This window comes from Leuresthes tenuis, unplaced genomic scaffold (assembly GCF_036924035.1).
Source record: "Leuresthes tenuis unplaced genomic scaffold, fLeuTen1.0.hap1 SCAF_17, whole genome shotgun sequence".
Taxonomy (NCBI): Eukaryota; Metazoa; Chordata; class Actinopteri; order Atheriniformes; family Atherinopsidae; genus Leuresthes; species Leuresthes tenuis.
Window position 1 is genome coordinate 6,298,596 of NW_027325371.1, and position 27,692 is coordinate 6,326,287.

The window sequence follows — 27,692 nt, forward strand, 5'->3', positions numbered from 1 at the left end:
TAATTATCTTAATTACTCTGCAATCACAATAAAAAAGTGTGTTAGTTTGAAGCATTACATAAAGTTTGAAATGGTAGAGCCGCTGGTTAGTTTTAGACATCAAAACAATTATTTTATCTACAGGAGATAATTACTGATGGTTCTGTAGAATTAAGTGTGCACATTGTTGAGTTAATAATCTGGCTTTTGTTTAGGACAAGAAGGTTCGTGTTTTTGATATATAGTATACCCATACATACACACACCCATAGATATATATATATATATATATATATATATATATATACTGTATATATATATATCAATGAATTAGCAGTGGATTTGACATCTTGTTTCAGTATGAACTCTGTTATTAGTATGCTATAAGATACACAATTTATGCTCCATAATATTTGAATAATATTTTCGATTATTTACTTCCTTTAAATCAAAATTTACCTTCTAATACAGAATTCTGTTAAATTTAATGTGAAATAGTATTTTTTTGCATTAAACACACAGTTTCATCCTGTACATCTTCAACTTCAAGCAGCTGCTTATTAATTAACACCACTTCCGAATACTTTGTTTTTATCCCCACCAGTTATTTAAGGCTCATTACTACATCGTTTTGATTCTTCCGGCCATATATAAGCTGCATGGCACCTTTATCTGCCCCAAAGCATACTGCAGCCTCACTTATAGAGGTAATTGGAAAAAATTGTCTCAAAAGCAGTGTGCCCTGCCTAAAGAACTTCCAAGACAATCCACAGACATGGATGTTATCAGTGTTTGTAGGCAGATTTTTTATACCAAATGCAACATTCTCAGGATATATGTCATATCAGGATTTTTGGCATTAATTCTGCTGACTATAGGATTAAAAAATTCACTTTTTGTACAGGGCCAGTTTCCTGCTATTACCCTGTAGAGTGTATGCTAAGGTACTGGAGCCAGTAATCTATAAGATACTCACTGATTATTTTGGCATCCATGTTCTCACTTAATGACTAAGGTGACCAGTCTGCCAGAAACTTGATTTGTACACTTTTATGTCCTTAGATTCACTTTACTGTGTCTCTCTTTATCTCTTTCAGGGAAAGTAAGAGGGGAGGGTGTCGCTCAGTCATACCCAGGACTGCCAGTCTGGTCTCTGTGATCCAGACCAAGACGCCTAGCAGGGCCCCACCTGTTCTTCCTGCATTTCCGCTGCTCCCTCAGCTTCCCCTGTCTTGCTTTTCTCAGTTCACACCTTGTAAAAGGTGGACGGGGCAACACTGTACTTCCCCAGGCGCCGTCCAATAGGTGAGGGCGGCGAGGGCTGCACGGTCATTGGCTGACTGCTGGTGAGAGTGCAATGCGGATTGGAGCATGTCGGGGGACTGGGATGAAGACCTGTGTAACAAGGCGCTGATGTTGGTGCAGGAGCTGTGCTTCAACTCTCCAAGGACTTACAGCCAGAGTGAACGCTGCCAGGAGTTCAGTAACCTGCTGAGAGGTCAAAACAGACAGCTGGACGCAGGTAAGGTTCTAATAAATCATTTTGCAATATATTGATGTGTCGAGATTTAATCTTTATTTTAAATTCAACTCTATATAAAAAACCCAATGAAACATAAGAAATTGCAATTGCACTATTAAAGACTCCCTCTTGCATTCGAAAGGTGGCTTGTCAAAGTTGGTATTCTCCCTCTTGACACATTACAAGAGCTGTGGTCAGATTGATTCATGTTCTGTTCAAATGTATTACAGAAATAACAAGCTTTCACCTTGAGGAATGTGTTAAAACTTTCTTGTGAAGATTAAATATCTTCTCTGCTTTCCGTGCATATGATCAGTATGTTCCAAACAATGAGTGTCCCTAAATCTGCATGATATACAAAAAAACCCCACAAAAACTTTACATATCAGCTTTGTAAACACAAACATTTTCCTCTTCATGAAAACAACTCAAGCGAGATTTGATTCCCAGTTAAATGTCTTCAGAAGGGCCACAACTGAATTGTTCAGTTACATATGATAATATTAGCTTAACGGACAACTTTCAAACCAACTGGGAGAGAATGGAAGGAACTGATCACCAGCTTTCTTGTGATCCGAAGTCTTGTGATTTCTTCCTCCATTTTAAGGTTTGTCAAGAAAGTGGTTGCTTTGAAAGAGCATTTTCATTATCAACACATCACAACGCAACACAACATGACTGAGGTTAAGAGGAGCACTCATGTTTAAGGATTGTTCGAGTCACTATGCACTCAGAACAACAAACGATGAAATATTCATGTGCTAAATTGAAATGGCTTTGGTACAAGTCTTTTAATTTTCTTTAAGATTTTAAGATACCCAGAGAGTCTCAGAAGGATTCTGCAACTGTAATCTCAAAGTTTAATTACAAATACATGTATATATATATATATATATATATACATATATATGTGCATGTATACACAGATAAATATAGAGATGTTTGTAAATAAATTGTGGCGTGTAAGTTCTCAAGAGGCTTGGAAATGCTATGCAGATTAGTATGGATCTGTGGCCAATTGTAGATTAGCCTGGATTGGCTGCGTATTACCTCCAGAGATTTGGATGGCTCTGTGAAGAAATGTCATGCCATGGTTTTAGGCGTTGGTCCTCTCACTTTACCAGCTGTGATTTTTCTGTGTTTGCTGATGGAAAACTCTGATCCCTCAGAGGACGGCGATTGCCGAAAGCTGTCAGCGAATGGCTTGTGTAAGCAGCAGAGATGTGTTTGATGTGGAGCAATGTGTGACTCCCAGCGGGGTTGCATCAGGCTCTGATTGACAGGGAGTCTCAGTCCCTCCTCATGGCGCACTTCAGAGGCCTGCTACCCTCCCACCTACTCGCCTGCTGACTTGCTTTTTATGCTTTGTGGATTAACGATGGATCTTTGGCAGGATCAGTGCTTGCAAAGGTACAGCGACTGCCCTAAAGAGAGACAAATGGAGGAAAGTGGTTTGGCCCCCGACAGTTGCTGTACACATTTGATCACAACAGTGTTTTATCAGCGCTCCCTGATCTGCCAACCAGACACAACCTACTCCTCAGCCTCCTTGCTTTGTTTTTCCCCTACAGATCAATGCATTAACCTCTCACATCGTGAAGCTCCTCCCCTCTTTATGTTTTGCTCTAAATCATTGTCAGCTGGTCTTTCCTCATCTTTTTTTTATCTTCTTCTTTCTCTCTTTATCATTGCCTCTTTGGTTTCTACTCGTTCTCACATGACATGGTAGTTGTGTTGACTTCATGAGCCCTCTCCTCTTCCTCCTGTGCTCTTTCAATGAAATACACCCAGTCAGCTTATATGTCTCTGTCAACTTGTGCACCAATCTGTTATCAACCATCTGACTCTGTCTCTCACAGACCTGCAGTCCATTCTGTTTGAATCTTTTTTCTCTTCATTTTACTCCATCACTACTGCCTTTTTCTCTTACCATCTTTTCCTTTCCCTCCCCTGCATCCCGATTTCCTTCCTGATCTCCAACGTTATGTTGTCCCTCACCTTGCCTTTTCTTTCTATTTTCATATCTTGTTTCTCACTTCATGCCACATCTTGTTCTCCACCAAGACAGATCAATGTCCCCTCACCCATCCCCCACCTTCATGGTCCCCCAATCATATCTCTTGAACAAGTGCTGATTAATGACATACACAGACTGATGAATAATTCACCAAAGAGAGAACGAGGAAGCAGAGGCAGAGCAGGGGGTAGACGGAGAAAAGGTAGGGATGACGAACACAGAGACAGATGCTGAGAAGCATGTACGGGGGGACCAGCATGGGAAAAGAAATGACAGCTAGGAATGAATGAGGGGTGTTTTGTCTTGGTTTCACTCATTTGCTTTCGATCTTGTAGACATCCAGATAAAATAAAGTGATTTGTCAGCACTTTTTGTCTTTGTCATCCTCTTGAGGATATTTAAATTGAAATCAGTTAAGGGAAAATTAGGTTAAAAGGGAGACTTTGTATGAGGGTTTTGGAAAACTTAAAAAAAAAGTAACAATAATGCAATGCAATTCGATGTAAAGGTGATGAATGCCCTGCCTGCAAAAAGAAAGTGGCCATGGTGGCCGTGTGGTCTGGAAAGGGCCCAAGAGGGCAAAAGACACAATTTTCACTAAGAAGCCTGGAGGTGGAAAAGAGTACACAGTTGGCAAAATCTGCACACAGTATCATAATGAGTCTTCTCGATCTACTTACAACCTATGAATATTCATGTTCAGGGCTCTGGGACTTAATTCAATGTGGGCTCTGATTGGTCGTTTTTGTCAAGACAGTCATCAGACCAAAATATCCTATTTATAAAAAGACTTCAAATGGCTCAGGATAATAATAAATATTCATTGTATATTTAGTCTATTTAGCTATAAATATTCATACAATACTTATGAAGGCTCCGACATGTGCAGATATTCCAAACAACATCTACAAAAGTTCCAAAGATCTGCAGCTCATGTTGTCTCACTTTCATTTATGCTCTCTTTAACGGGAGACTGTTGCTGGAGCTGTCCGGCAGTCTGGTGCTGAAACTGCGCTTTTCTTTTAGTCTGTACACTCTTTCATTTGGATGAGTCATTCTCCACACTCCCCAACATCCACATGCTCACTCCCACATGCCCACCACCCCTCCAAACACCCTCCCTTCTCAGACACAATCCTTAAACTGACAAAGATTAAAAAGCCTCGAGGAAATGTAGGTTGACACAGAGACATCACTGTGGCTGTTATTTTTTCGACTATAATTTCATTAATTGCTTGCCTCGCTGCCTCCTTCCACCTTGTCTCCTCTTCTTCTTAAGGAACATCCACTCTGCCAATGTTTACCCCCATTTTAAAATCAGGTTTGAAATGTGGGGTTTAAACTTCAGGGAATGGCTGCAAATTGCAATTTATGCTTACAGCAGGTTGTCTCTCCTGCTCCATGATGTGTGATTTGTAGATACTGTGGTGATGTTGCTTGTGTGTTAAGGGGGTGTATGGATTGTTGATCGTGCAGTAGTTTACTGTTGAGTTGTTAGGCATATGTATAATGTGTTAATGAGTAAATACCAGTCATACAAATGAGGTTGTTGATTTTATTCATGCTGGTGGCAAAAAAAACAACTATGATGGCATTGTAGATCTGTCAGATAGACCAGCTGCTTGGCTGAAATTTTGTTCAAACATGTGGATCTTAAATAATGAATCTAGCTTCATAATTTTTTTTTTACATTGGCTTTCAGGGTGAATTGTGAGCTTTGTGATTCATTGACATGTCTTTTGGTATCAGAGTTTTAATTTAATTTTCAGCTTTTTAGTTTATGAAAAAACTAAACCTTAGCAGTACTATCCATAATAATTCACTTTTTTTCTCTTTAGAAGCTACATTCTTTTTAAAATTCTTTCATGACTTCCATCTGAATATTGAATATCCTGTTTTCACTGACTTTAACAAGTTAGTTTCTTCCTCTGTTTCCCTGTAGAGATCTCCGTCAGCCTACTTTCGGTCATTGTGACATTCTGTGGCATCGTCCTTCTCTCCGTCTCCCTCTTCGTCTCCTGGAAGCTCTGCTGGCTGCCATGGCGGGACAAGGAGGGTGGAGGTCTGAGTTTGACATCGGCGTTGCTGCCCGGAAGCGCCGGTGTCGGAAACCTCGGAGGTGCTGCGGGGTCGTCAATCTTACCCTCACTGCAGAGGAAAGAGGGCCAGTCCTCTTCCTCACTCTACCCCTCCCTGGGCCAGCAGGGCCAGCACCACCCCCATTTCTCTGAATTGGTAGGGCTGGAGAGGGGGGAAGTCGGAGCGGTAGTTGGGGGACCACATGAGACCCAGGAGCACTCCTACCTGGACATGGACTCCTACCCCAACAACGCTGGTGAGGGAATGCAAGCTCTCTGACATTAGACATTCTTAGACATGACTTTAAGAGTAACGCAATAAAAATTTACTATGTTCAATGAATATTGCTTTTAATCTTTCTAGCCCTGTTCTTACTGCAGATGTTAAACAATACAGATAGAATTTCAGGACATGGCACATGGTGTCTTTACCTCAAGGTTAAATCCTGATAAACATCAGCAACATTTTTCCATCATTCCTTTATTGGCTTTAATGTGCAGAGCTACATGTTCACAACCTGAAGACAACATTGTCCTGATTCAAACCACTTGTTGAATACGGAATTTTCCATTAGTCTTATTTTGGTCTCTGCAAACTCTGAAGAAAGTTTGGCAGCTAAACTTTCAAAGTGTTTGGAATTGGCTAATCAGCTATTTCATCAATCAGCATTAATCTAAATAATCAGCATTAGAATAAGAAGCTGAGATCAAAATTGATATCAGGAATATATTTTACACCCGATTATATGACACAGTTTACTTTACAGTCATGATTTTTCATTCTGGAGTTTTGTTTCCACTGGTTATCAGCACAGGTGCAGAATGTTTGCCATTATTTCACAGTGAAATATTTCTGGCACCCTTTATTACAGTTGCAAGTACTCTTTTCACATCTCTATGTACCTTTCATGCTTGCTCATGTTGTGCTATTGTAAATATGTCTGCTTATTCATCCCCTTCCCTTTGCTGATAAATCACGGCTCATTAAATCAAAGTAATGAAATCAATGTGATCGATGATGCTGCCAAACAGGCTGGTCTTCAGTGCTACTGTTACCACTGACACCATTACAGTAAAAACAAGGAGTGTGATTGTTTTGTCTATTTTTGCACTTTGGAAGGAACTCTGAAGCTGAGTCAGACGTCTCCAGATGTGCCCAACTCAGAGGGTGGTGCTCAGCCACAAAAAGATCTACCCAACGCTCATTCCCAGCAGCAGGTCACGCCACGGTCAGTGCAGAATTTGTGTGTTCATTCTGCCAAATCCAGAGCTCGTCATCATTAAAGTAACATCATTAATGATAGTAGGACGCAGCTTAGAAAATGTTGCTTTGTATTCATAAGCGTGTATTGTCTTTAAGCTTTCTTTCCTCAAACCAACACATTGAAATCTATAACAGCTGAAGATGAAGCTACATTTTGAAAACCATAGCTTTTTATCACGTTGAAAATGGCACAAAATGTCTGATAATATATTTGTGAAGCTCAAACACAAAAATCAACTCTACAAAAATAGAGTTGGGGAAAACAATAAACGTTACACAAGCCTCAATTTTAAAACTAATTACGATGTATGCATGTATGAAAATGGGTGTGGAAACAGTCATATAAATACGTTGATTAAACTCCATTTCAATAGTTTACTTACCTTCTTTGATTAAGCTATTGAATCATACTGTTGTTTTTATTCTTCTATTTATTAATTCCTCTAAGCTCTTATGTGTCTGTTTAGCCCCAAGCCCATGACTCACCAGCTCTCCAGCCCTGATTTTCACGGTGAGGAGAAGGAGCAGGTAACCTGCATTGGGCAGATCAAGCCAGAGCTCTACAGACCCAAAGGCGACCTGGGAGAGGGAAAACAGGGCGACAACTGTGGCAAGATCAGCTTCCTCCTGCGCTACGCCTTCAAGTAAGTCAGCAAATTTAAACCAAAAACAGCCTACTCATTCTATCAGTATCCTCAGGTAAAATTGGAAAATTTTACATGAATAAACCATTTAAATGATTAAGTTTAACTATAAAGAATGAGGCCATTATATCACCAAGTTAGCCTAAATGTGTTGCATCTGTCTATGTACAGTCTTTATTGACTTGCTCGGTGTTAGGTGTCCTCTTTTTTGGAATTTAATATGTTCTCATTTTATTATGTGGGTATCTGTTCTTCATTTTTTTCATTTTCTTTCATTTCCTTGTGTTGTTATTATTCTTGTTAATATCGCCACATTCTTGATTGTTTTCTCGAAAGTGATTTGAATTTCAATTTATCAAAACTGCTATATTTCTTTTTATCATATTGTTAAATCATATGTACTGTAGACATATCTGTGTGACATTTGGAGAATATGATCGTTTGGACATTTACATCCACTTCCTATTTAATATGGCTTCTGACTGATGAAAAATGGTTTCCCTGATAAAGGTCTAGAACAAAAATGTTGCAAATACATGTTGGGCAGTGTGTAGGAGTTCATTCCGCAGTCTTGGTTTTGTTCATCCCTCTCTTGAACATCTGTTTCCAGAAATAGAGGTGCAAAGTACCTCCTTTGTTTAACCAACACTTAAAACAAGACTTCTTAATGGAGAATGTAATGTTTGTTGGAACAACCAGACTGTAGTTAAAAGTACATCCATGGTGGCTGTTGATGGGTCTTCAGAACGATTTAAACATGGCAGTGAGGTTTTTCTACAGCAAAGCAGACAGAATCAGAGTCTATCTGCTTTGCTGAATTTCTGAAAAGGCACAGAGCAGTGAGGGTGGTCTTATATTCTCATAATAACAAAACAGTGTTAAACTATGTTTAAAAAACAGAAGTGGTGCCCTTATACGTACATGACAAAACAAAATCTGCATCTTTTATAGACTGTGCGGCACAGATTTCAGTGCTTAATCAGCTTGATGTTCAGTCTCCTGCAGTCAAATTTTAGTTTAAATGCATATCTGCTGTCATGTTGTGTCAATCAGGTGATGGGAGGGTGTGTGTGTAAATATCAGTGTCTGTCAGGATGCTGGTGAGATGTGGGGAGTTCTGCGCGACTAGCTGGGTACCAGTCCTCATTTCTGCCTGCACTGATGTATAGAAACATTGCAACGGCTGAAAGTGCTGATGGTCAGAAAAGAAAGGGAGCAAGAGGGCCGTTCAGTCATGAATTATATATAGTGAGCCACTTTTAACAGCCACCCTGTCAACACATAATAACACCAGACGGTGTTATTGTCAACGTACAGAGAATTAGCAGGGGAGGTTGATGGAGAGGGAGGATAGTGATGGAAGCTATTCATGTGTCCCTTTTTCTCATTTATAAAGTCATAAGATAATTTATGTTGTTCTCTAGTTGCCCATTATTACACTGAAGGAAAATTGTTTCGGCAAGTGAATGAGAGGAAGGCACTCAGGGGTAAAAAAGAAAGGTGGGTGATGTAGCAAAACCACTGTGAGCATGTCTCTAAATACACTGGTGTAGAGGTGATAAGACTCATATGTTAATGTGTGAGACCCTGCTGTCTGGACTGTAACAGTCAGAACAACAATGTCAATCTTGTTTGGGTCTGCTGGGGAAGGCATTTCTATTGACAATCCCATTAAATGTTGACACATTCCCACTGTGGGAATAACAGTTAGCTTTCAGCATTGTCTGCCAGGAATAAGGTTGTGAAATTCAGTCTCTATTCAGGAAGTAATAGGTGTATTCTCTGCGGCATGCCTCTAGAATTGTACAAAAACCTTGGGTTTGGTTCAGGCTCGTGCTGTGTTATGAAAAAAGACAAGGGAGTGCGGGAAAACCTGCTACCATTTTATGCTATCAAATAACAATTACAGGAAAATTCACAAGAATCAGGGAGAGGTATTTCTGTTTTTGTTTGTTTTTGTACAAGCTCATTTTCAATTATTGTACATGTGAGCATTGCTGTGAACCTCACTGAACTGCACAGTGACTTCCGACCACCACCACCACCAGTATGTGACAAAATCACACTGGATTAAAAGATTATTGGGAACTTATTACCAGTTTTCTAGTGGAGATATTCATCTGACCGAAAGCACAATGTCCTGCAGTGATTTCCCCTATACATCACTGACCTGATTTAATGTGATTGCAGAGTAGGCGAGTTTATCTGATTGTATTAATTAGATGTGAGTCAGAGGTAAACACGTGTCCAGATTTGCCATGGCTGTAATGTCAACATGCGTATCCTATTTGTGATTGGTACACATGGACAGTGTACATTATAGCTGCTGGGGTCACTGTTGGCGTTTACCCTGCTGATCCATCCTGAGGCACAAAGTTCAGTCTGTTCTCCCAAAGCTGCTAATGAAGTGCTGACACACTGGTTAACACAGGGAGACACAGTCTAACGAGGTCTGATTAAAGGCCTCCGAGCCGTCTTCATTTTCATCTGGTAATTAAATACATAATAAACGGCATGAGAGACGTAGCCATGACTGTGCGATGGAGCTTTCAGATGCATGAGCATCCGTCTGCTGATGTGTGCATGTTTGTTTGCGTGATAAAGAAATTATCATAGCCCTGCTACATTACTTATACACGCATTTGTGGATTTATATCTGCTTTGTTTGTTATATACAGAAATGGCCACTAATGCTATTTTTAAACTAAAGCTGCTACTAGTTAAATTTTTCGCTCATTTTTGCAGCCTTTAAACAACCTATTCAACTGCCATGTAATATTATCATTTTTTTCTCTTTCAGGTGAAATAACACTATAAGTTTGAGATATACATTGAATAATTGATTCACAGATACAGAACATTATAGATTAATTGATTAAGGTAATAAAAAATTTTAAAAAATATATTTTATGTAGTTTGTAGAACAAACAAGACGTGTGGACAACAGATTAGTGAGGATAATAAAGAAATAAAGCATTTATTGTTTGTGCTGTACTTGAAATAGATAACAAGGGTATTTCGTAAGACTGGAGGATCCCAAACCCACAAAACTCTGCAACAAATAGCTAGATCTACTTGATCTATCAAAACAGGTTTCTGATTGTCTTCTTCCCATAATCTTAGTCCTTAAGTGCGTCTACATTTTCATCAAATGTAGGTGGATACCTCAAATTAGAACTGTTTCAGTAATTTTTTGACTGTTCTTTTTACCATTTCTTCGTCTTCTTCTGCATGTCTGAGCAGAAATTATGGTGCTACCTTGTTTGCGTGTGACAGCAAAAAACAATGTGGAGAAAAACTGTGTTGCCTGCCAGACTGAAGCGAGGAGCCGGTGCTTATCGGTTTTGTACAGACCAATTGGTGCTATGGTTCCAGAACAGGACCAGTTCATTGTTGATCGAAATAAATCTTAGGCCCAGTGTGACAGCCACTGGTGTAGTATTAATGAAATGTTCCAGGAAAATGCAGACAAAAGATATCTTTTTATTGTTGACATTTAAGCTTTTTTGTGTGTCAATTTTGTGAGTATTTATCTTTAAGCTTTTGCCTTCACTTTTTAATATTTTTCGCTTCAATTACTGTCTTAATAAACTGTCGATTGTATAAAATGTCAAACAAGCCCAGTTTTGCAAACCCTCAAAGTGTGTGTTTTGTCAGACCGAAAGTCCAAAAACAAAGACATGCAAAATGCTATTATGTGTCACAGGAATGTTCCAATTACTGTAATCTTTTCATCTACAAATAACATGTTTTGTTCTTGTTTACAGCACCAACAGCACTGTACATAATATGACCCATGTGACTACAGACTAAAGCATGCTCTGTTAAAGATAATTAATGAGCTCAAATCTCGACAGAATCTGTCTCAGTGACTGTACATCTGTGCTCACAGAGCTTAAATTTAACATTGCTGACAGTGCAACCGTGATACAGATGCAGAGATGACACACACACTCACGCACACATATATGCCATTCTTGGTACTCTTTGCCCCAGTGACACAGAACTTCCTACGCCAATTTGCGTACAGTTCTGCACAGGTGTTCGTGAGTGTGTGGGCTAATCCTCTTATGGAGTATTTGTGTAAAGTCATGCGACCCCTCGCTTTAAAGCTCTTTGTGTAACAATGTTGAATGAACCAAAGCAGATTTTTTTTTTAATGTTTCTGTGCCCGTTTCAGCACGGAGCAGTTGGTGGTGAAAATACTGAAAGCTTTGGACCTGCCAGCGAAAGACGCCAACGGCTTCTCTGACCCATATGTGAAGATTTACCTACTGCCAGACAGGAAGAAGAAATTCCAGACAAAGGTTCCTCCCACTCATTTCACACTCACCCCTATCCTTAGTGGCACATCGACTTTGTAATACTGTCGAAACAAACAAAATTTATAGAATCCCATCAGCATTCAAACATCACAAGGTCCTATTTTCTACGTTCCCTCTTTCTCTAATGACCCAGCCCCCTCATGGAGAATCATTACAGGATCACTAATGTAATCTAATCTAATCTGGGACATTATTTATTCAAGATAATGTTCTTCAGACTATACAGGCACTGCTACTAAATTCCTGTGTGTTATTCTAGTGTTTGAGGGCAGCTGAATCAATATTTGAGAGCATTTCAGGACATTCCGTACCAGGAAATATACTTTCAGTTCTAAAAAAGTCCTCTTCTCATCTAATTAATTCTCTGTGGAGAACCGAACTCGAGATTTATGTGCTCAAAGACGACTTGTAGTTCTGGTGTTATATCCATAAATACAACAACTGCTTTTGAACAGTTCTGGAATAAAACAGTGAAATTCTGCAACTTAAAAGCATTTAAACTGAGCACAGTGAAAAGTAGGCTTTCAGTGACAATGAAGTTGTACCACTTTAAAAATCTGCCTTCTGGTTTTCTCTTTTGTGTGACTGTCTCATGTATGTAACAAAAGCCCCTTCAGCCTTTGAAAAGCACGAATGCTTCAGTCATTTGCATAATGTGGCTCCCCCTTTTGTTTGGAGTGTAGGTGATTGTTTCATTTCAATCACATCCTCATTAACATTGAACTTTTACACCTTTTATATTTTGAACCACTTTTATCCCTCTATTTTCAAAGAAAACCAGACATCACCCACCCAACAGCAGATGTTAAGACATTTTGGATTTCTAAACTCACAGTGTCTCTTTCAGATGCATATTTAATCCATGCTAACAAGTAATCATTAAGTGCTAATAAACTGGATTGACAGACGCACTCAAGCAGTGACAAAAGTAGTCAGAAAATCTGGTGTGTGTCACGAGCCAATTATGGCATGCTTTATTGCTTGACAGCGTCATATAAAACGCTTTCATAGAAAATTAATCCAACCATTGAATGAATTTTTTTTTATAATTCTGGGTTTGAGATGAGGTTCAAGACACATTTACATGTGACATCCACAATGTGCTTAAATGTGACAAGCAGGAAGTTGTAGCCGCTCTCTTTTCATTAGACTGCATTCTTCAATTCAAAATTGTGCATCATATTTGAAACACAACAGGAGAGGTAGCTTTGGATAAATGCAATAAATCACAATTTTAAACATAAACAAACCCCACCTCATGTGTACTGGGGGACGATTTTTTAAATTCATTTTTGGACAATTTGATTTCTGCAAGTTTTATTCGATCTTTCATCCCCGAAGAAAATGTGAAATTCGCTTTTCTCCGTCTGGCAGAAGAACAGGGTCAGTCCTTGCTTTAAAGGTTAATTATGTTGCCCAAGGACGTTTCAGCACTTATGCCAATCTAATAATAAAACTCCCCTTCGATATTACTCTGGTTTCTGATACCTCTTGTTTTTTTAAAGCAGTATAGATCAATTTAAAAGGGAACTCTTTCTCTGTAATAATGTCTACTTTGCTGTTCAAGCGCTGTGTGATTCACCCTGCAAGCAGTGAGTCAAAGCTTTCAAAGTTTTAAGAAGTCTGTGGTAGCTCTTTGGTTCACAGGAACTAATACCTTTCATGTTTTCAGTTTGTTTTGGATAAAACGGGCAGGGTGGGGGGTTGCCACAGGCAAAGAGGAAAAGAAATAAAGGAGAAAGAGAGAAAATACACCACCTGCCAAATCTCAAATCCAACTAAAAGGATTCAATACAAGAAACACCACAGCAATAAGGGCTCAGTGCCAAAAATGCTGCTTAAAACACTTGCTGCTTTCAAAGAAACATCTTTCAACCAGATTTTGCTCTAATTAGCACCCCAAAGGTAAGTGTGTTTTTTACAGAATATGGAACAATTGATTCTTACGTACATTTCACAGATAAAATAGAAGGAATAGAAGGAAAAATAATACACTTATTGGGCAAATTTCCAGTGACAAAGTACAATATGAAACTAGCAGGGTTTAAATACCTCTCTTTTATTCTATCATATTTGTATTTGCATATTTGTTCATCTCAGATGGCAGTAATGGTTGCAAAAAGTAAATAAAAGAGAAGGAGACATTTTAGAACCTGAATATGTTTCATTCTTTTTGTCCCGAAGGCAAATTATTTGGTGAATGTCAGGAGAAAGGAATACCTCTGGATGATGACACATTAATTAGTATAAAGGCTGTCAGATAATCAAAACTAATTTTAGGGAAAGATTTAGGCCTTAATGCGTTGTCAAATCACCAGGTTCTAAACATCTATGAAAGCCAAAAACATTCATTTATTTACGTTTTTACTCATAAATCTGTTTTCAAGTGGAAGAAATACTGTGATGAGTTGCTTTAAATTGAATCAAAATAGTATGTGCCCTTATTACAGTATGGTAGGGACAGCTGTGAAATGTAGTCCCCCGTTCCCCCTTAATTCTGTAAAAAATCCCACCTATTAAGAATTTAATTGGTACAATCTGTATACAGTAACATTGTAATTTGTAAGCTGTAATCCAAAGTGTTACCATTCTTACCAGTCTTTTTTTTGTCTCAGGTCCACAGAAAGACCTTAAATCCAGTGTTCAACGAGACGTTCCAATTTGGCGTGCCGCTGAACGAGCTACATTCCAGGAAGCTGCATTTTTCTGTGTATGACTTCGACCGCTTCTCCAGACACGATTTGATAGGCCAGGTCGTGGTGGACAACCTGCTGGACTTCAGCGAGGGCAGCGGGGAAAAACCTATTTGGAGAGACATCGTGGAGGGCACAGCAGTAAGCCACAGCCCAACATAGTTGCATTCGTTTGGAGGAGAAGCTCATTGTAGATATCATTGTATGAAATTTAGGTTATATCTGTCATGGTTTTGTGATGGGCAGTTGTAACTGCAAATCACCAAAGCTGAGATGAAAAGAACTGCAAAATATGTCAGAAGTCAAAGTTTCAGTTTGAGATTTCAAGAAGAGATGCATACAAAAATGAATTCTAATTCCAGCCTGGAAGAAAAAGAAAGTCCACAAAAACTCTTATGAGAGTACGAACGAAAATAATCAAACTCACAAGTTATGAAAATCTAAAAGATTAAAAGCATGTTCTGTTGTAAGAATATGCTAAATGTATTTTAATAGTTACGATGTAAAGGGTTCTGAATATGTTTTAGGGACTGAAAATGATGTTAGATGCATTAAAAATTACGCAATGAAAGGTAAAATTTGTAAGTGAATATCATACAAGTTGGAGACAACAGGAAAAAACGACATTTGGTGGGACCACCTGTAAAACTGTTGCATCTTACATGGATACACTTTCACATGAGAGTTTGCAGACTTGTTGCTTGCATCTTGAAGAACTTGCCACAGAGTCTCTGTGGTCTCAGGTGTCTCGGGTGCTTCTCTCTCCTCCTCTAATCACAGATTGACTCCTTGAGTTAAGCATCATGGCTCTGCAGAGGTTAGACCATCTGTTGCAGGACTCTCTGTTCCTCTGGAGGCTGACAACAGTTCCTTATTATTCTGCTTGCTGTCTGAGTTCATTGTCAAGCTGTAGAATTAATTTGTGGCCAACTAGAGGTATTCCTTGTGATAATATCTGACTAATAAGAATCTCCAGAAATAGCCAAAAAGATTGCATAGCATTCTCACACTCCTTGAATGTCTGAAAATGCAAAACTGGTTTGAGAACCTGATTTGATCTAGATTCCAATCTTCAAATTCAAATTCATGTTTTGAAAACTCAAAAATTTTTAATATGGAGTTCAATTAAGTATTTCCGGACCCAGAAAAATCAACTTCAGTCAAAATATGGAGATTCAGATAGTAAAAAGAGATTATTCCACAAACATTCAGATAGCAGAAAATATTCAACCATGCTTCTAATGGCTCTTTACTATTTTTATTTTCCTCAAAGATTAAAATGATCACGATCATGCCGCTCTTCAAAGGAACATACTGTATCGAGAAGAGGCTTTGGAGTTTTGCTAGTAGATTAATTCAGAATCTGGTATTGTGAAAAAACAGCTAAGCAGGGTCCTGATAAATTACTGGAAAGGCACTGCTGGCCACATTCAAACTTTATATTAGGCTATGTCCAAGTAGATTTATATGAAATATTCAGAGAGGGCTATTAGCAAATTAGATGGAGCAAAGCCTTAAAATTTTTGGCGTGAGGGTCTAATTTATCAAATAAGTCTAATGCATCAGCATGTCGTTGTATTTCAGTGTTTCACTTTAAGAAGTATTGATTAGAAGCTCAAAGCCACTAAGGAGTCATCACACCACAAAGTGACCTGAATACCAGCAGTGTCATTACTCCGGTGCCACTGAGACCACAGGCAGTGAGAGGATCAGTAGATGGGAATGCAGAGAGAGATATAAAAAGCCTGGGGAACCGTCGCCTATACTTAACACTTTCCTTCACTTGGGGACTTCGACAGATTGGCATATGATTCATTTACAGTGACGGCACTTCCCCTCTGCCTAAACACTCTGCCCGTCCACATTAAGACTCCTGCTGTCACCCCCCATCAGTCATGATTAGCTCTTTTCAGGCCGTGAACAATCATATCAGAGGATATCTTTCTTTTAGTGTTTTTTCCAAGCCATGTCTGTTTATGATGTCATGTGTGTGATCTCAGCATCCCTGCTCCGTTTCTGATTCCTGTTTGTGTGTATGTGGTGATCTGCAGGAGAAGGCTGATCTCGGGGAGCTTAATTTCTCGCTGTGTTACCTGCCCACTGCAGGCAGGCTCACTGCAACAATCATCAAGGCCACCAACCTCAAAGCCATGGACTTGACTGGTTTCTCAGGTAAAGGATTCACACATATGCTGCTGCAAGACCTCCAGTTAGCAGTCTGACTGGAAAGTCATTTACAGAAAATCCCAACAGGAAACAGCTCCAACGCTGTCTAAAAGCAGCTGTTAGTTATGTACGTTGTTCCCTTTTTGGGTATATATGTTGTTTTGATCTGTAACATTCCAAGCGTACGCTTGCAAAAAAAAAACTGTAGAAATACTATTCCGATACATAAACATCATTAAAATTCTGGTAAAAGTATGGCTAAATAAATAGTCATTTTAATGCCATTTAGCCTTTTTCAGAGGCACAGCCACACTGAGCTCACTGAACCAGGGACTGAATGCAGTATGCTGAATAAAAACAGTAACTGCTATTAAGTCTGCTTACAGATCAGTCTAACAGGTTTACATGCTAAATGTCATCAGAAAGGAATTTCTCCAAACTTCATATTTTGATAACTGAGATCGAAGATCGAAGATGGCTCTAGAGTTGGTTCAATTTATAGTTCATTAAACAGAAGGTCAGTGGTTCCATCCCAAATGTCTCCAGTCCACATGTTAAAGCATGTTAAAGACAGTAAACCAAATTGTTGACCCAAATGTGTTTATTGGGATTTAAGTGTGTGCAAACAGCTTGTACTGTCAAGCACTGAGTATTCAGTAAGAAGAAAAGTGTGTTCTCAAGGTTGATGACGCATTTTAAAGGAAGATATTCTCAATATATGCTCAGTGACTCTTGAAGTATAGTGAGCATTGTCAGATTGATTGTTTCTAAGTGTGAAAAATGTTCTTCAAGGAGTAGAACGAAGCCCTATCAATTATGAATGTTATACCTAATTGTATCAAATTTGTTGCAAGCTGAGAGACCCCAATAACTTAGTTGCAGTGTGTTTTCATGCGAGCAAACTCAGCTGCAATACAGATGTTTTACTCTTTAGTCTTCTTTATAGTCAGATCAACTGCTAATATCCATATGCTGTTATTATTGCTGCGCTGATATAAACATGATTGAGGCCCTATGAGATGCTTACACGCAACGCAGCATAAAACTTGAGTCGTGGGTATGTGTGATTTCTCTGGGCTGCTGACACTGAGCTCCACAGGTTGCATGCACAGCTGAAGTGATTCAGTCTGTGTTGCTTTTCTCCCTTTGTGTTCTTAATCCAGCTTTGCTAAACTGACTTGATATCCGGGCTTTTTATGTGTTACAGATGCGCATACCTGTGAACATAATACCACAGCATTTGCAGGACTCCCCACTTATCTTATTCTCTCTGCGTACTCATATTCTTTCTGCCTTCCTTTTCTTCCTCACTCGTCTTCACTGCCTCTTATTCTGCCTCCCTCAATTTTTCACCATCATGTTTTCCCCTCCATCTCCCATATATTTTGTCCCTTGTTCTCTTTTTCTTCCCGTCTCACTGTCTCTGCTTCAGACCCATATGTGAAAGCCTCTCTGATATGTGACGGGCGAAGGCTAAAAAAGAGGAAGACCTCCATTAAGAAGAACACACTGAACCCTACATACAATGAGGCGCTGGTGTTTGACATTCCCAATGAAAATATCGAAAGTGTATCTATCATCATTGCAGTGATGGATTATGACTGGTGAGCAAGCTGAGATGTTATTATATTTTAGCATGCTCCAGGCACTTTAAGAACAAACTGATCATTACTGTGAAATAGATGTTTTTTGTCTAATGCTTGTTTTGCACATACAGCATGATGTTGATTTTGGGCTGTGGCATTTTGATGGTGTTGTGGCTGTGTTAAGCATGATGAGGGCCCCCTTAAGAGTCAGCCTCCTGGTGGATGATCTCTGTTTTACATCAATGGCCACCTCATGAATAAGCATGATTTATGCTAATGGTGAAGAAGATGTGTCAACCCTGCCAATATTTATCTCACTGCCGCTTGCAGCATCACTTGGCTGGTTTATGTGTTTGTATATAAATGCACCGCCTCGCTATTATGTAGTTTACCGACCATTTGGCATCTCTAAAGGTGTGTACTTTTGTATGTCAGCCTGCGTCCCCACTGACATCAAGCTTTTATCCAGAGCCGTGTGTATTTGTGAGCTGCTATTCAGTACTCTTCCTCCACTGCTGTACTCTTTTCCCAGAGCTCAAGGTTGATAAATGAGACTCTGTTTCTTACCAGCCCTGTCTCCTTCTCTGTGTCCGGTTTCTCATATCCCTCTTTCCACCCCCTTTCTTTTTTGAATCTCTGTCCCTTTTATCTTGGCTGCCTTGCCTGCATCCCTCGCTGCGTGTCAGCATCGGTCATAACGAGGTTATTGGGATGTGTCGTGTGGGCAGCGCTGCTGAAGGTCCTGGGAGGGAGCACTGGGCGGCCATGCTGGCCAATCCACGTAAACCAATAGAGCACTGGCATCAGCTTGTTGAGGTAAGCACATGATTGTGTTTGTGTGGCTGATGGTTAATATGAATATGTGTGTATACTGATGCGTCCTTAATATGCCCACGTTATGCTGTTCCAATTTTCCATTGGAGCTGAAGATGATAAAACAAGAGTTCTTTGTCAAATGTTGATCATTAATAATTAGATGCAGTGACTTGAGTCGCAGCAGCAGTAATACCTGAACGGTATTAGAGTGATAGGTATTTAAACGCAATAATAGTAACAAAAAAAATGTAGCAGGGGTGCTTTCCTTAGGTTAAAGAAATGATAAATAAACTCTAATATTCTGGGAAAAAGTCCCATTTAGCTGCAGTAGGACAGCTTTATGACCACTGCAATCTACCGCAATCGGTGCAAATTAGGGGTGTCATTAGTGGTCACAAAAAAGCACACTTGTTGATAATCAGCATGAGTAATTTACTGATTACCCTTATTAACCAGCTTGTTAAGTGGCTTACTGGCCAGTTTATTTGGCCTAGTTCATTCGATAAACTCTTCCTGTTCACAAATGTATCGTCAGACTTCAATCTTAAGCTAAACTGCCTTCAAATGTCTTTGTTTTTTACAGTTCAGGCCCATGGACAGCAGACAGGAGTGAGGGGATTATTGAATCTTTTTAAGCCCCATATGTTGAAAGGATAAAGAAAATACTTTGAACTTGTGTAAAAGCTTCTCATTATTGTTATCACCATTATTACTGTCGCAGTTGTTGTTGCTGTTTTCATTATCAGTACTACTTGTAGTCATGTTAGGATTATTAAAGTTGAGGGTTCCGGGTTATTATTTCCTCCAGGAATGACAATCAGTCTTGATAATAAATATCTTTTTCTACAATTCCAAATAAATGAACATCAATTTTGAAATTCTCCCCCATTCGTAACACACTTCTCGTTCCAAGCAGTGCTTCCTCCTATCACAGTCATGTGAAATTGATCATTTAAGACTATTCCACATTTATGTGTGAGACTGTGTTACTATAGCAGGGAGAATACAATACTTTCCTCTACAATAGCAATGTAAAATGTTAAAACATTGGATTTAAAGGAATAACTCCAGTTTTTCTTTGTAATAGAGATTATTTTCTATTAGTTTCAATATTTAAATGTGTAAGTATAAACAGATATGTTTAGATAAGCTTATGAAGTTAAGCAGTTGATTTTGTTGTCTTTCAACTACTAGTTTAACTAAACTGTTCCCCATTATCAGTTTCAATGTTAAGCCGCTTGATATACCTTCAACAAATGGGTAAATGACTAGAATCAGTTTATTAATTTACGTCCCATTTAGAATATGAATATGAACTATCCCTTTATTTAAGATGAGATCAAGACATGACATGAGATCTTCTACCTTTCACAAGTTGGTATTGAAGTAACCGTAGTGGTAATACTGGTGATAATCTAGCATAGATATTTGCAATAGCATTGGTTAAAGTATATTGTATGATATCAAAAACTGAATAAACAACTTCTTTGCAGGAAAAAGCAATTGGTACTTTTGTGTCAAAGAGTGCCACAACACCCTCCCCAAAGCCGCATATCGTTGTGGACAGTCCCCACTCTGATTAAAACTGTAAGTGTCCTCAGACTTTGTTCTTCCAGCACCTTTTCTTAAGCATCACTCAAGTCATTAGTTTATTGCAATATGTACCACCGTTCCACAAGCAGTTAAACCTCCTTGTGTTTTTTGCTTGTAAAATGGATGCGCTCTTGTGGACTCTTTGAGCACAGCACACATCCACGTACTGTGTGGCAGATGCTCTCCAATAAGATAACACAGGAAATCTAGTCAAGTCTTAAAAAGCATGACCAAACTGTGAGTGTGTGATAAAGTGGAGGCTGTAAAGTTGTCAGATGTAGGAGCTCTAAGGCAGTAGCATCTGTATAATCTTGATGTTATGGGTTATGTAATGCATCTCCCCCTCCTCCCTACAGACTTACAGTACTGCATGCTGTTTATATATTCTCTTGCCCCCCCACTGTCTCATGCTTGCTTAATCTGCCTCTTCTGCCTTATTCCCTCTTTCCTCAGGTCATTATCATCTCTACAGCTCCAGACTTTCTTTTTCCCCCTCTCATCTGTGAATAATTCTCTCCATCAAAGAAAGAGAGAGACGCAGAGACACTGCTAGTGTCCAACTGCTAGTGCTGTTTTGCTCCTGCTAATGAATACTCCAACTCCTGTGCTGTCCTTACTGAGCCAGAGGGGGCAGAAAAAAAAAGATCCATCACAAGCTACACTTTGAGCATCAGACTACACATTGCAAACACATGTGAACATTAAACAATACCGTAGGACCGATACCAGGTGTAAATTTGGGGTTTAGCAAGGAGATGCACACACTCTTCTCACACACACACAAATACACAGAGTTTGTAGTATGTGCGTAGTTCATGTGCTCTTCAGGTTAGTGTAGTTTTTCATCTAGAAGGAGTGTGATGTGAAAAACTTTTCTCTCTTGAAATAAAAGACAAAAAAAAAAAGAAAGCCATCATAGAATGGTCATTTCAACCAGGACCAAAGGTTCACGCCCTTGTACAGACTCTAAAAGAAGAAATTCTATGTTAAGAGTTTTTCTTTGCAACATTGGTGTATAGTATATGCCATAATGTATAGGAAAAACATCTCACGTAGTACCTAGCAGGACAAAACATCCATGGTGGATTCTCCAGGCCATTTTGGGTGCCTTCTCCAGGGTTTTTACCCTCTGGTTTCAGAGTTAACTCGCTTATTTTCCCCAGAGGAAAAACTATGAAGCGTCCAGTGGTCATTATTGATGTCAGAGAAGTGAAAAACGAGGACACACTCATTGGCCTAAGCATGTTACACAATCTTGAAATGTGTCCCTCTTCCTCATGCTCTTTGTCTCAGTCCCCATGGTACTCATTAATATCTATTTATTTTCTTTTTTTATGTGTGAAATAATACTGATTCATCCATCAGGAATGGAGTTTATTCATAACATTTTTACAGTCCACCATGGACGAGATGGAGTGAGCTTCTGAGAGACATGGACTGTGAGATCATTCTTGGCTTTCAGGCCAAACCGGAAGACTTTTCCTGAAGTAGGACTGAACAGGTTCAACAAAAACCCATGTTTGGGCTTGGACCAGCATCTGTTTGGAGTGCGCTCGCCAGAGGATGTATCCCACAGGGAAGGATATCACCACTCTGTTATTTTTTTATCATTCCAGGACTTAATGTTTTGTCCTCTGAAAAAAATCTTCATCACGCTTCAACTGATAATTTTTTTGTCTACAAGTCCATATCATGTCCCTGACAAGACTTAAGAAGGACAAACACGTCCGTGTTGCTTTTATTAGTGAGTGTTTCTGTGTTTGTGGGTGTGTTTGTTTTGTATTTGTATGTGTGTGTGCGTATGTGTGTGTGTGTCTGTGTTTGGAGAGGGGTGCCTGTGTGTCACTGTGACCTTGTGTGTGTGACATGTATCTGTGCTCACCACCTCCCTTGTCATTTTTTCATCTTCACTCCCCAAACCTTGGCATCCACAGACTTGAAAAGCTTGTCCTGGAGCCAAACGTGTCTTCTGTCTTGTGTCCTTAAAAGGAGCCATGTACTGGATGTGTGCTCGTGTGTGTGTGGGTGTGTGTGTGTGTGTGTGTGTATGTGTATGAGAATGTGTGTGTGTGTGTACTACTCGTGCCTCATTGCACTAGGTGGGGAAACACTGTCTTTCATAGACATTAGTTTGTATTGTCTATGTTGTCTCTGAAATCAGCTGCCAGTCACTCAGCCCTCCTCTCCTCCCGAACCTTTTGCCTGATGTAAGTAACTGTGTTGATTGTGTACTTCTTTCTGTAATTTGTGTACTGTATGTCCGAGGGAAATATCAGTTGGCATAGGGATTGAAAATAAAAATTTTGTGTTTTGATATTTATTCAAAGGAACGCAAAAAAATATATATATTAAGTAAAAAAAAAAAAAGAAAAACATCTGAGGCTCGTCAGTTATGGCCAATGCCAAATTTGGATCCCCTGAAAGCAAGTTAACAGGGAGGAGGTGTTGTGAGAAAACGAGCGCCTGAAATTTCTGCACTTCCTGCGTAAACAAATACAGACTTATAAAGCCATGTCTGTCACTGCTACTACTACTGTAACCTCAGCAAAACAGTACAACACCTCACTACAGCTACTTGTATTGTTTTTCCCTGAATCCTCTCACACACTAACATACTTTTACAGAGGAGAGGGTTTTGTTTGAGGGGGGGGGGGGATCTTGTATTTTTTTCCCTTTACGTCTGGATCATAGAAAGGGGGTATAAGGGAGGTCACATCCTCCGTGTTCCCAGTGTTTTGCCAGATGGGGGATTATTGATCAGCTTGGATAAGTAGATATAGTGTTGATCCATTGGTCCAAACATAATTCTCCCTCTCTCCCAGCCTTTCTCTCCCTGCTTGTGTCTACCCTATTTAGCCCTTGTGTTACTGCCTTGTGATAGATTAAAGAGCTCATCATTGAACCAGCACATTCCCTTATTCTCATCCTCCCTCTTCTGTCAGCTAGCCCACCCTTAGCCTCTTTCTCCTCCTGTCTTTCTGATTACTGCCTGATTACTCATTCTCTCCTTCTCTCCTCCAGCAATCCTTACCTTTCCTCTCGCCCCAGTTATTTGCCTCTCCCTCACCTATTTCGCACTCTATTTTATTTTCTGCCCCCCACCCCATCCTCCCAGCTCCTATCCCTGCATATTTTCTTTTCTTTTTTTCTTTCTTTCTTTCCTGCCTTCAGTCCCTTTTCTCTTTCACTGGCTTCTTTTGTTTGTGCAGTCCTGAATGGTCATGGGAAAACATGTTTGCATGCTTATATTAACATGAATGATGTCAACTTGATGCAATGAAAATTATATAAGTGATGCTTTACGCAAAATCTGACAATGAACTTGATACTAATACTACTAATGACGACTAAATGAGAGTAAGCAATTGTTTATCTCTGTGGTCAAAAACAACGATGATGAAATAACATTGTTTATGCTGTATTTATCTTTCTCAAATTGGTATTCTTCTTGATTTTCAATTGTTTTTTATATATAATTTATTCAAGAGGTTTACTTTTTTATTTGTTAATAGTGAGAATTTGAGTGAGGGGTTCAGTCAGGGCGAGTGTTTCAGTTAGGACAGCTGTACCAGGTCACAGAGTGTCGGCGAATGTGTAAGTAACAGTGTGGCTGAAGAAACAATAAAGGAAATAAAGGATATGTATCATCCAGCTTTGTCTTTCTCACTTCTTTTAATTGGGTTGGGAGGCAGAAAAGGTGATAAAGCTATACTGTCACACAGACCAGGCAGTGTGCTTTATATAAAATGTAAAGCCCTGGACATTTCAGATGTCCACAGTCTAAATTTGACTCAGGCATGGAAGAGAACAGGCTCTGCTGGACAGAGGATGCCTGAACCCAACTTTTTTTAATCTTTTGAGCACCAGTCTCTCTGAGTTTCTGCTGAGCATTAAGTCGTGCGTAATTATTCAGCCACTTTGTCATGAATTCTTTATTGTGGCCGCATTTTGTCTAAATGCGAATCTGAGCACGACTGCTTACCCTCTTTGCTCTCCTACATCTGCCTTCCTGCAGCTTTTTATCCCTTTATTCTTAAATTACTCCTGTAATTTGTCATGTGGATATTATGCCCTGTTAGAACGATAAAGCCCACCAGTAGCAATTTTGTAACTCCAGTGTTTCAGCAGAAAACAGACTGAGGAGGAGGACCAAGCTCAGCTGTGCAGGGGAATGACAGAGAAGGAGGAGTAGGAGAGGATTAAACAAATGAAAGAGGATGAAGAGCGGGAGAATGCCAGTGCGGAGGAGGAGGAGAGCACAAATGGGAAAACCTGGAGCAGAGCGGAGATAGCTGCATGCTGGATGTGTGTAGAAGTGGAGACAGGAGGTGGAGGAGGATAGCTCTGTATATAGACTCTGTCATCATGGGGCACCTGCAGCATACCAACGGTGTTAACAATTCAAGAGAAGTGAAACACACACACATCACAATCTGACACACACACACACACACACAACACACGTGACAACGTGCCAGTTAACATGGCTTTAATGCTGTAGACTGAGCAAGAAAAATGAGAGGAGGGGTGTGTGTGTGTGTGGGGGGGGGGGGGGGGGGGGACTGCTGTCTCCATGGCAACTTTCCCACCGTGCAAAAAAAAAGAAAAAAAATCATTTAGTCGGAAAGACATTTCACTCAGTTCAGTGAGCTGAAAGAGGCAGAGTGAAAGAGAGGGGGGAGAAACCTCGACACTGGGGGTGGTGTGTGCACTATAGAGCTATTTGTCCCACACCGGAGGCATTTATCTAAAGGTACCCAAAAGCTGACAGCAATACATTAACTTTTATTGCTAATATATAAAATTATTATATATAATGACTTCCCTTGCATCATTAAAGACGAATGCAATAGCTTTGGCTAATACAGCATATACATGTAGCTAGATCTAAGGATTTATATAACATGTTGAGATATGCATTAGGTCTTGACATTAAATTTGAACCCTCTGTATGCTGGAAACCTTCAGTAACTGGACCTCTACATTCTGTAAATGACTACCAAAATTTTTATGAAACAACTTGTTATGCCGTCATTATAAATATTATCTAAAACCTTCCAAAGTAATGAATTCAATGAAAGCATGTGAGCAGAAATTTCAACCAGTTACGGTATTAAAGTAGCTCGCCTGTGCATTAATACAAGAGCTTAGCCCTGGGATCTGACCTTCTCCATAAACTGGTTTCAAGGATGATCAAGAAGAAACAAAAGGTTCAGAGAAACATCGTTTGACATAACACTGCTACTATTTAGGGGTGACATTTTTAACAAAATGACTAAAATGATGGATAAAAACAATTCCACATTTTAGGAAATCTTTCTCATAAATTTCTTCTTCTACTGCTTAGCACCAGTGCCAGACTTGATATAATAGATCCCAAAAAGTGGCAGGAGAGGCTACTATCACACTATTTCAAACACACAGCGTAGTTTTGGTATCCCATTTATGTGGACCTAAGTGTAACAGTATGCTGGCTATGATAACCTGTTGTGGGAAGACCATCTGGCCCTCGGTATCCCAGCTGGGTAAAATAGTCAAGGGATGGATTGTTTTTTATCATACCACCTGGACCTTGCAGACACCTTGAGGCACCATGCTTCTCATTCATATTTTATTATGTCATTCTCTGACCGAACAAAAAAAAAAAAACAACTGGAAAAATGAGAACATCGTCTGGCTTTCTAAAGGCACACCCAGGGAGCAGACTTTCTGTAATTGCTTGGCAACTGCTTGCATTGTGTGTGTTGAAGTTCAAAGCAGCAAAACACACAGTATATCTCCAAGCAGCAGAAAGCATCTGAACAGCAACAGTAAAGGGCCTACGCATACCAGCACATTCACACACATACAAGTGTTCAGGGTGCATCCTGGCAGTTTATTTTGGCCATTTTTCTCAGTCAGTAATGGAGGCTTTAATGTTTACATACAGAGGGAAGCCCTGGGCAGAGAGCCTCTATCAGAACTTTTCTTAAGCAGCCAAAAGCAGCCTTGCTGCCCGAAACCCACATAGCCACTCACAAGCTGCTTGAGCCCACAGATATTTTTTTTCTGTGGAATTTGGGTTAAATTATTACACAGAATTGTTTCTGTGGGAGGTTTTGAGTTTGATGAGCCCTGAAACCTCTGCTGCACACTGCACTAAGCTGTCTGGCTGGCTAGCATTGCCACAGGGGAGTCGACACCATTGGACCAACATAGAAAAGTGTGCCAATTTGTTAAAAATACAGATTTTGATGCTGGTTCAGGCTCTGATCTTTACTATCAGTTATTGTAAATATGCATAAATGTGTAGGCATCATAGATGGATGTTTTCCATGATGTTATGTGTTAAAAGTCTGTAACTGCGTGTTTGCATGAGGCCAGGCAGACCGTGGATGTTTACTTGAAAAATGCTTAAATGAAATCTGTCTGTAGTAATTTTGCTCTATTTTAAAGCAGTTATGTTTGAAGAGGGAAGAAGCACACTTTTAATGGATAATCTAAATGATGAAAGCCTAAAATCTAGTAAAAGTGGACACATAGGTGCACTCTGACAAGTATTAAAAATCTAATTTCACATATCACGATTATCTCAGTATCACCAATATCAGAGGGAAATTTTTCTTTCTGAATAAAGAATTATTTTACACTAAGTGTAGAATTAGGCTTTTCAAGTAAAGTAAGTTGGCTTTTCTCTCTGTTAGGGATGAAGCTCTTGTACTTGCTGTAGATATTTGCTGACATCTTCTGGAGATCTGGATCGACAGCATCCAGAAATGATCAGCTTTCATTCTAAGAGCTCTGTTACAGACACAATAGAATAATGCATTTGGACTATATTTCTGATGTTTTGGGACTGTTTAGTCTAAACAAGCATCACTTTGGTTCTCCATGAGTTCTGGGACTAATTTGTCCTACACTACATAGAATATGATCCACTACAGTGTAATGTATGTGAAATTTTGCCTTTGAATTTCTCTCTCAGATTCCTGGCTTAACTTTTCTTTGAAAATGTGCCCATGCTTTTCTG

General features: G+C 39.5%; 1 protein-coding gene across 1 annotated transcript in view; it reads left to right on the forward strand.

The window, feature by feature from the left end:
* Window positions 1-24,334, forward strand: part of syt3 (synaptotagmin III) — a 31,511-nt gene extending 7,177 nt beyond the window's left edge. Inside the window, exons 3-13 of the mRNA XM_072369344.1 lie at window positions 1,077-1,501; window positions 5,461-5,853; window positions 6,717-6,825; window positions 7,328-7,504; window positions 11,685-11,811; window positions 14,445-14,663; window positions 16,574-16,694; window positions 18,121-18,292; window positions 18,961-19,090; window positions 20,584-20,677; window positions 21,137-24,334. Coding sequence (XP_072225445.1) covers window positions 1,351-1,501; window positions 5,461-5,853; window positions 6,717-6,825; window positions 7,328-7,504; window positions 11,685-11,811; window positions 14,445-14,663; window positions 16,574-16,694; window positions 18,121-18,292; window positions 18,961-19,090; window positions 20,584-20,673 — 1,689 coding nt within the window. The 5' untranslated portion in view covers window positions 1,077-1,350 and the 3' untranslated portion in view covers window positions 20,674-20,677; window positions 21,137-24,334. The remainder of the gene's footprint in view (window positions 1-1,076; window positions 1,502-5,460; window positions 5,854-6,716; window positions 6,826-7,327; window positions 7,505-11,684; window positions 11,812-14,444; window positions 14,664-16,573; window positions 16,695-18,120; window positions 18,293-18,960; window positions 19,091-20,583; window positions 20,678-21,136) is intronic.
* Window positions 24,335-27,692: the final 3,358 nt, after the last annotated feature.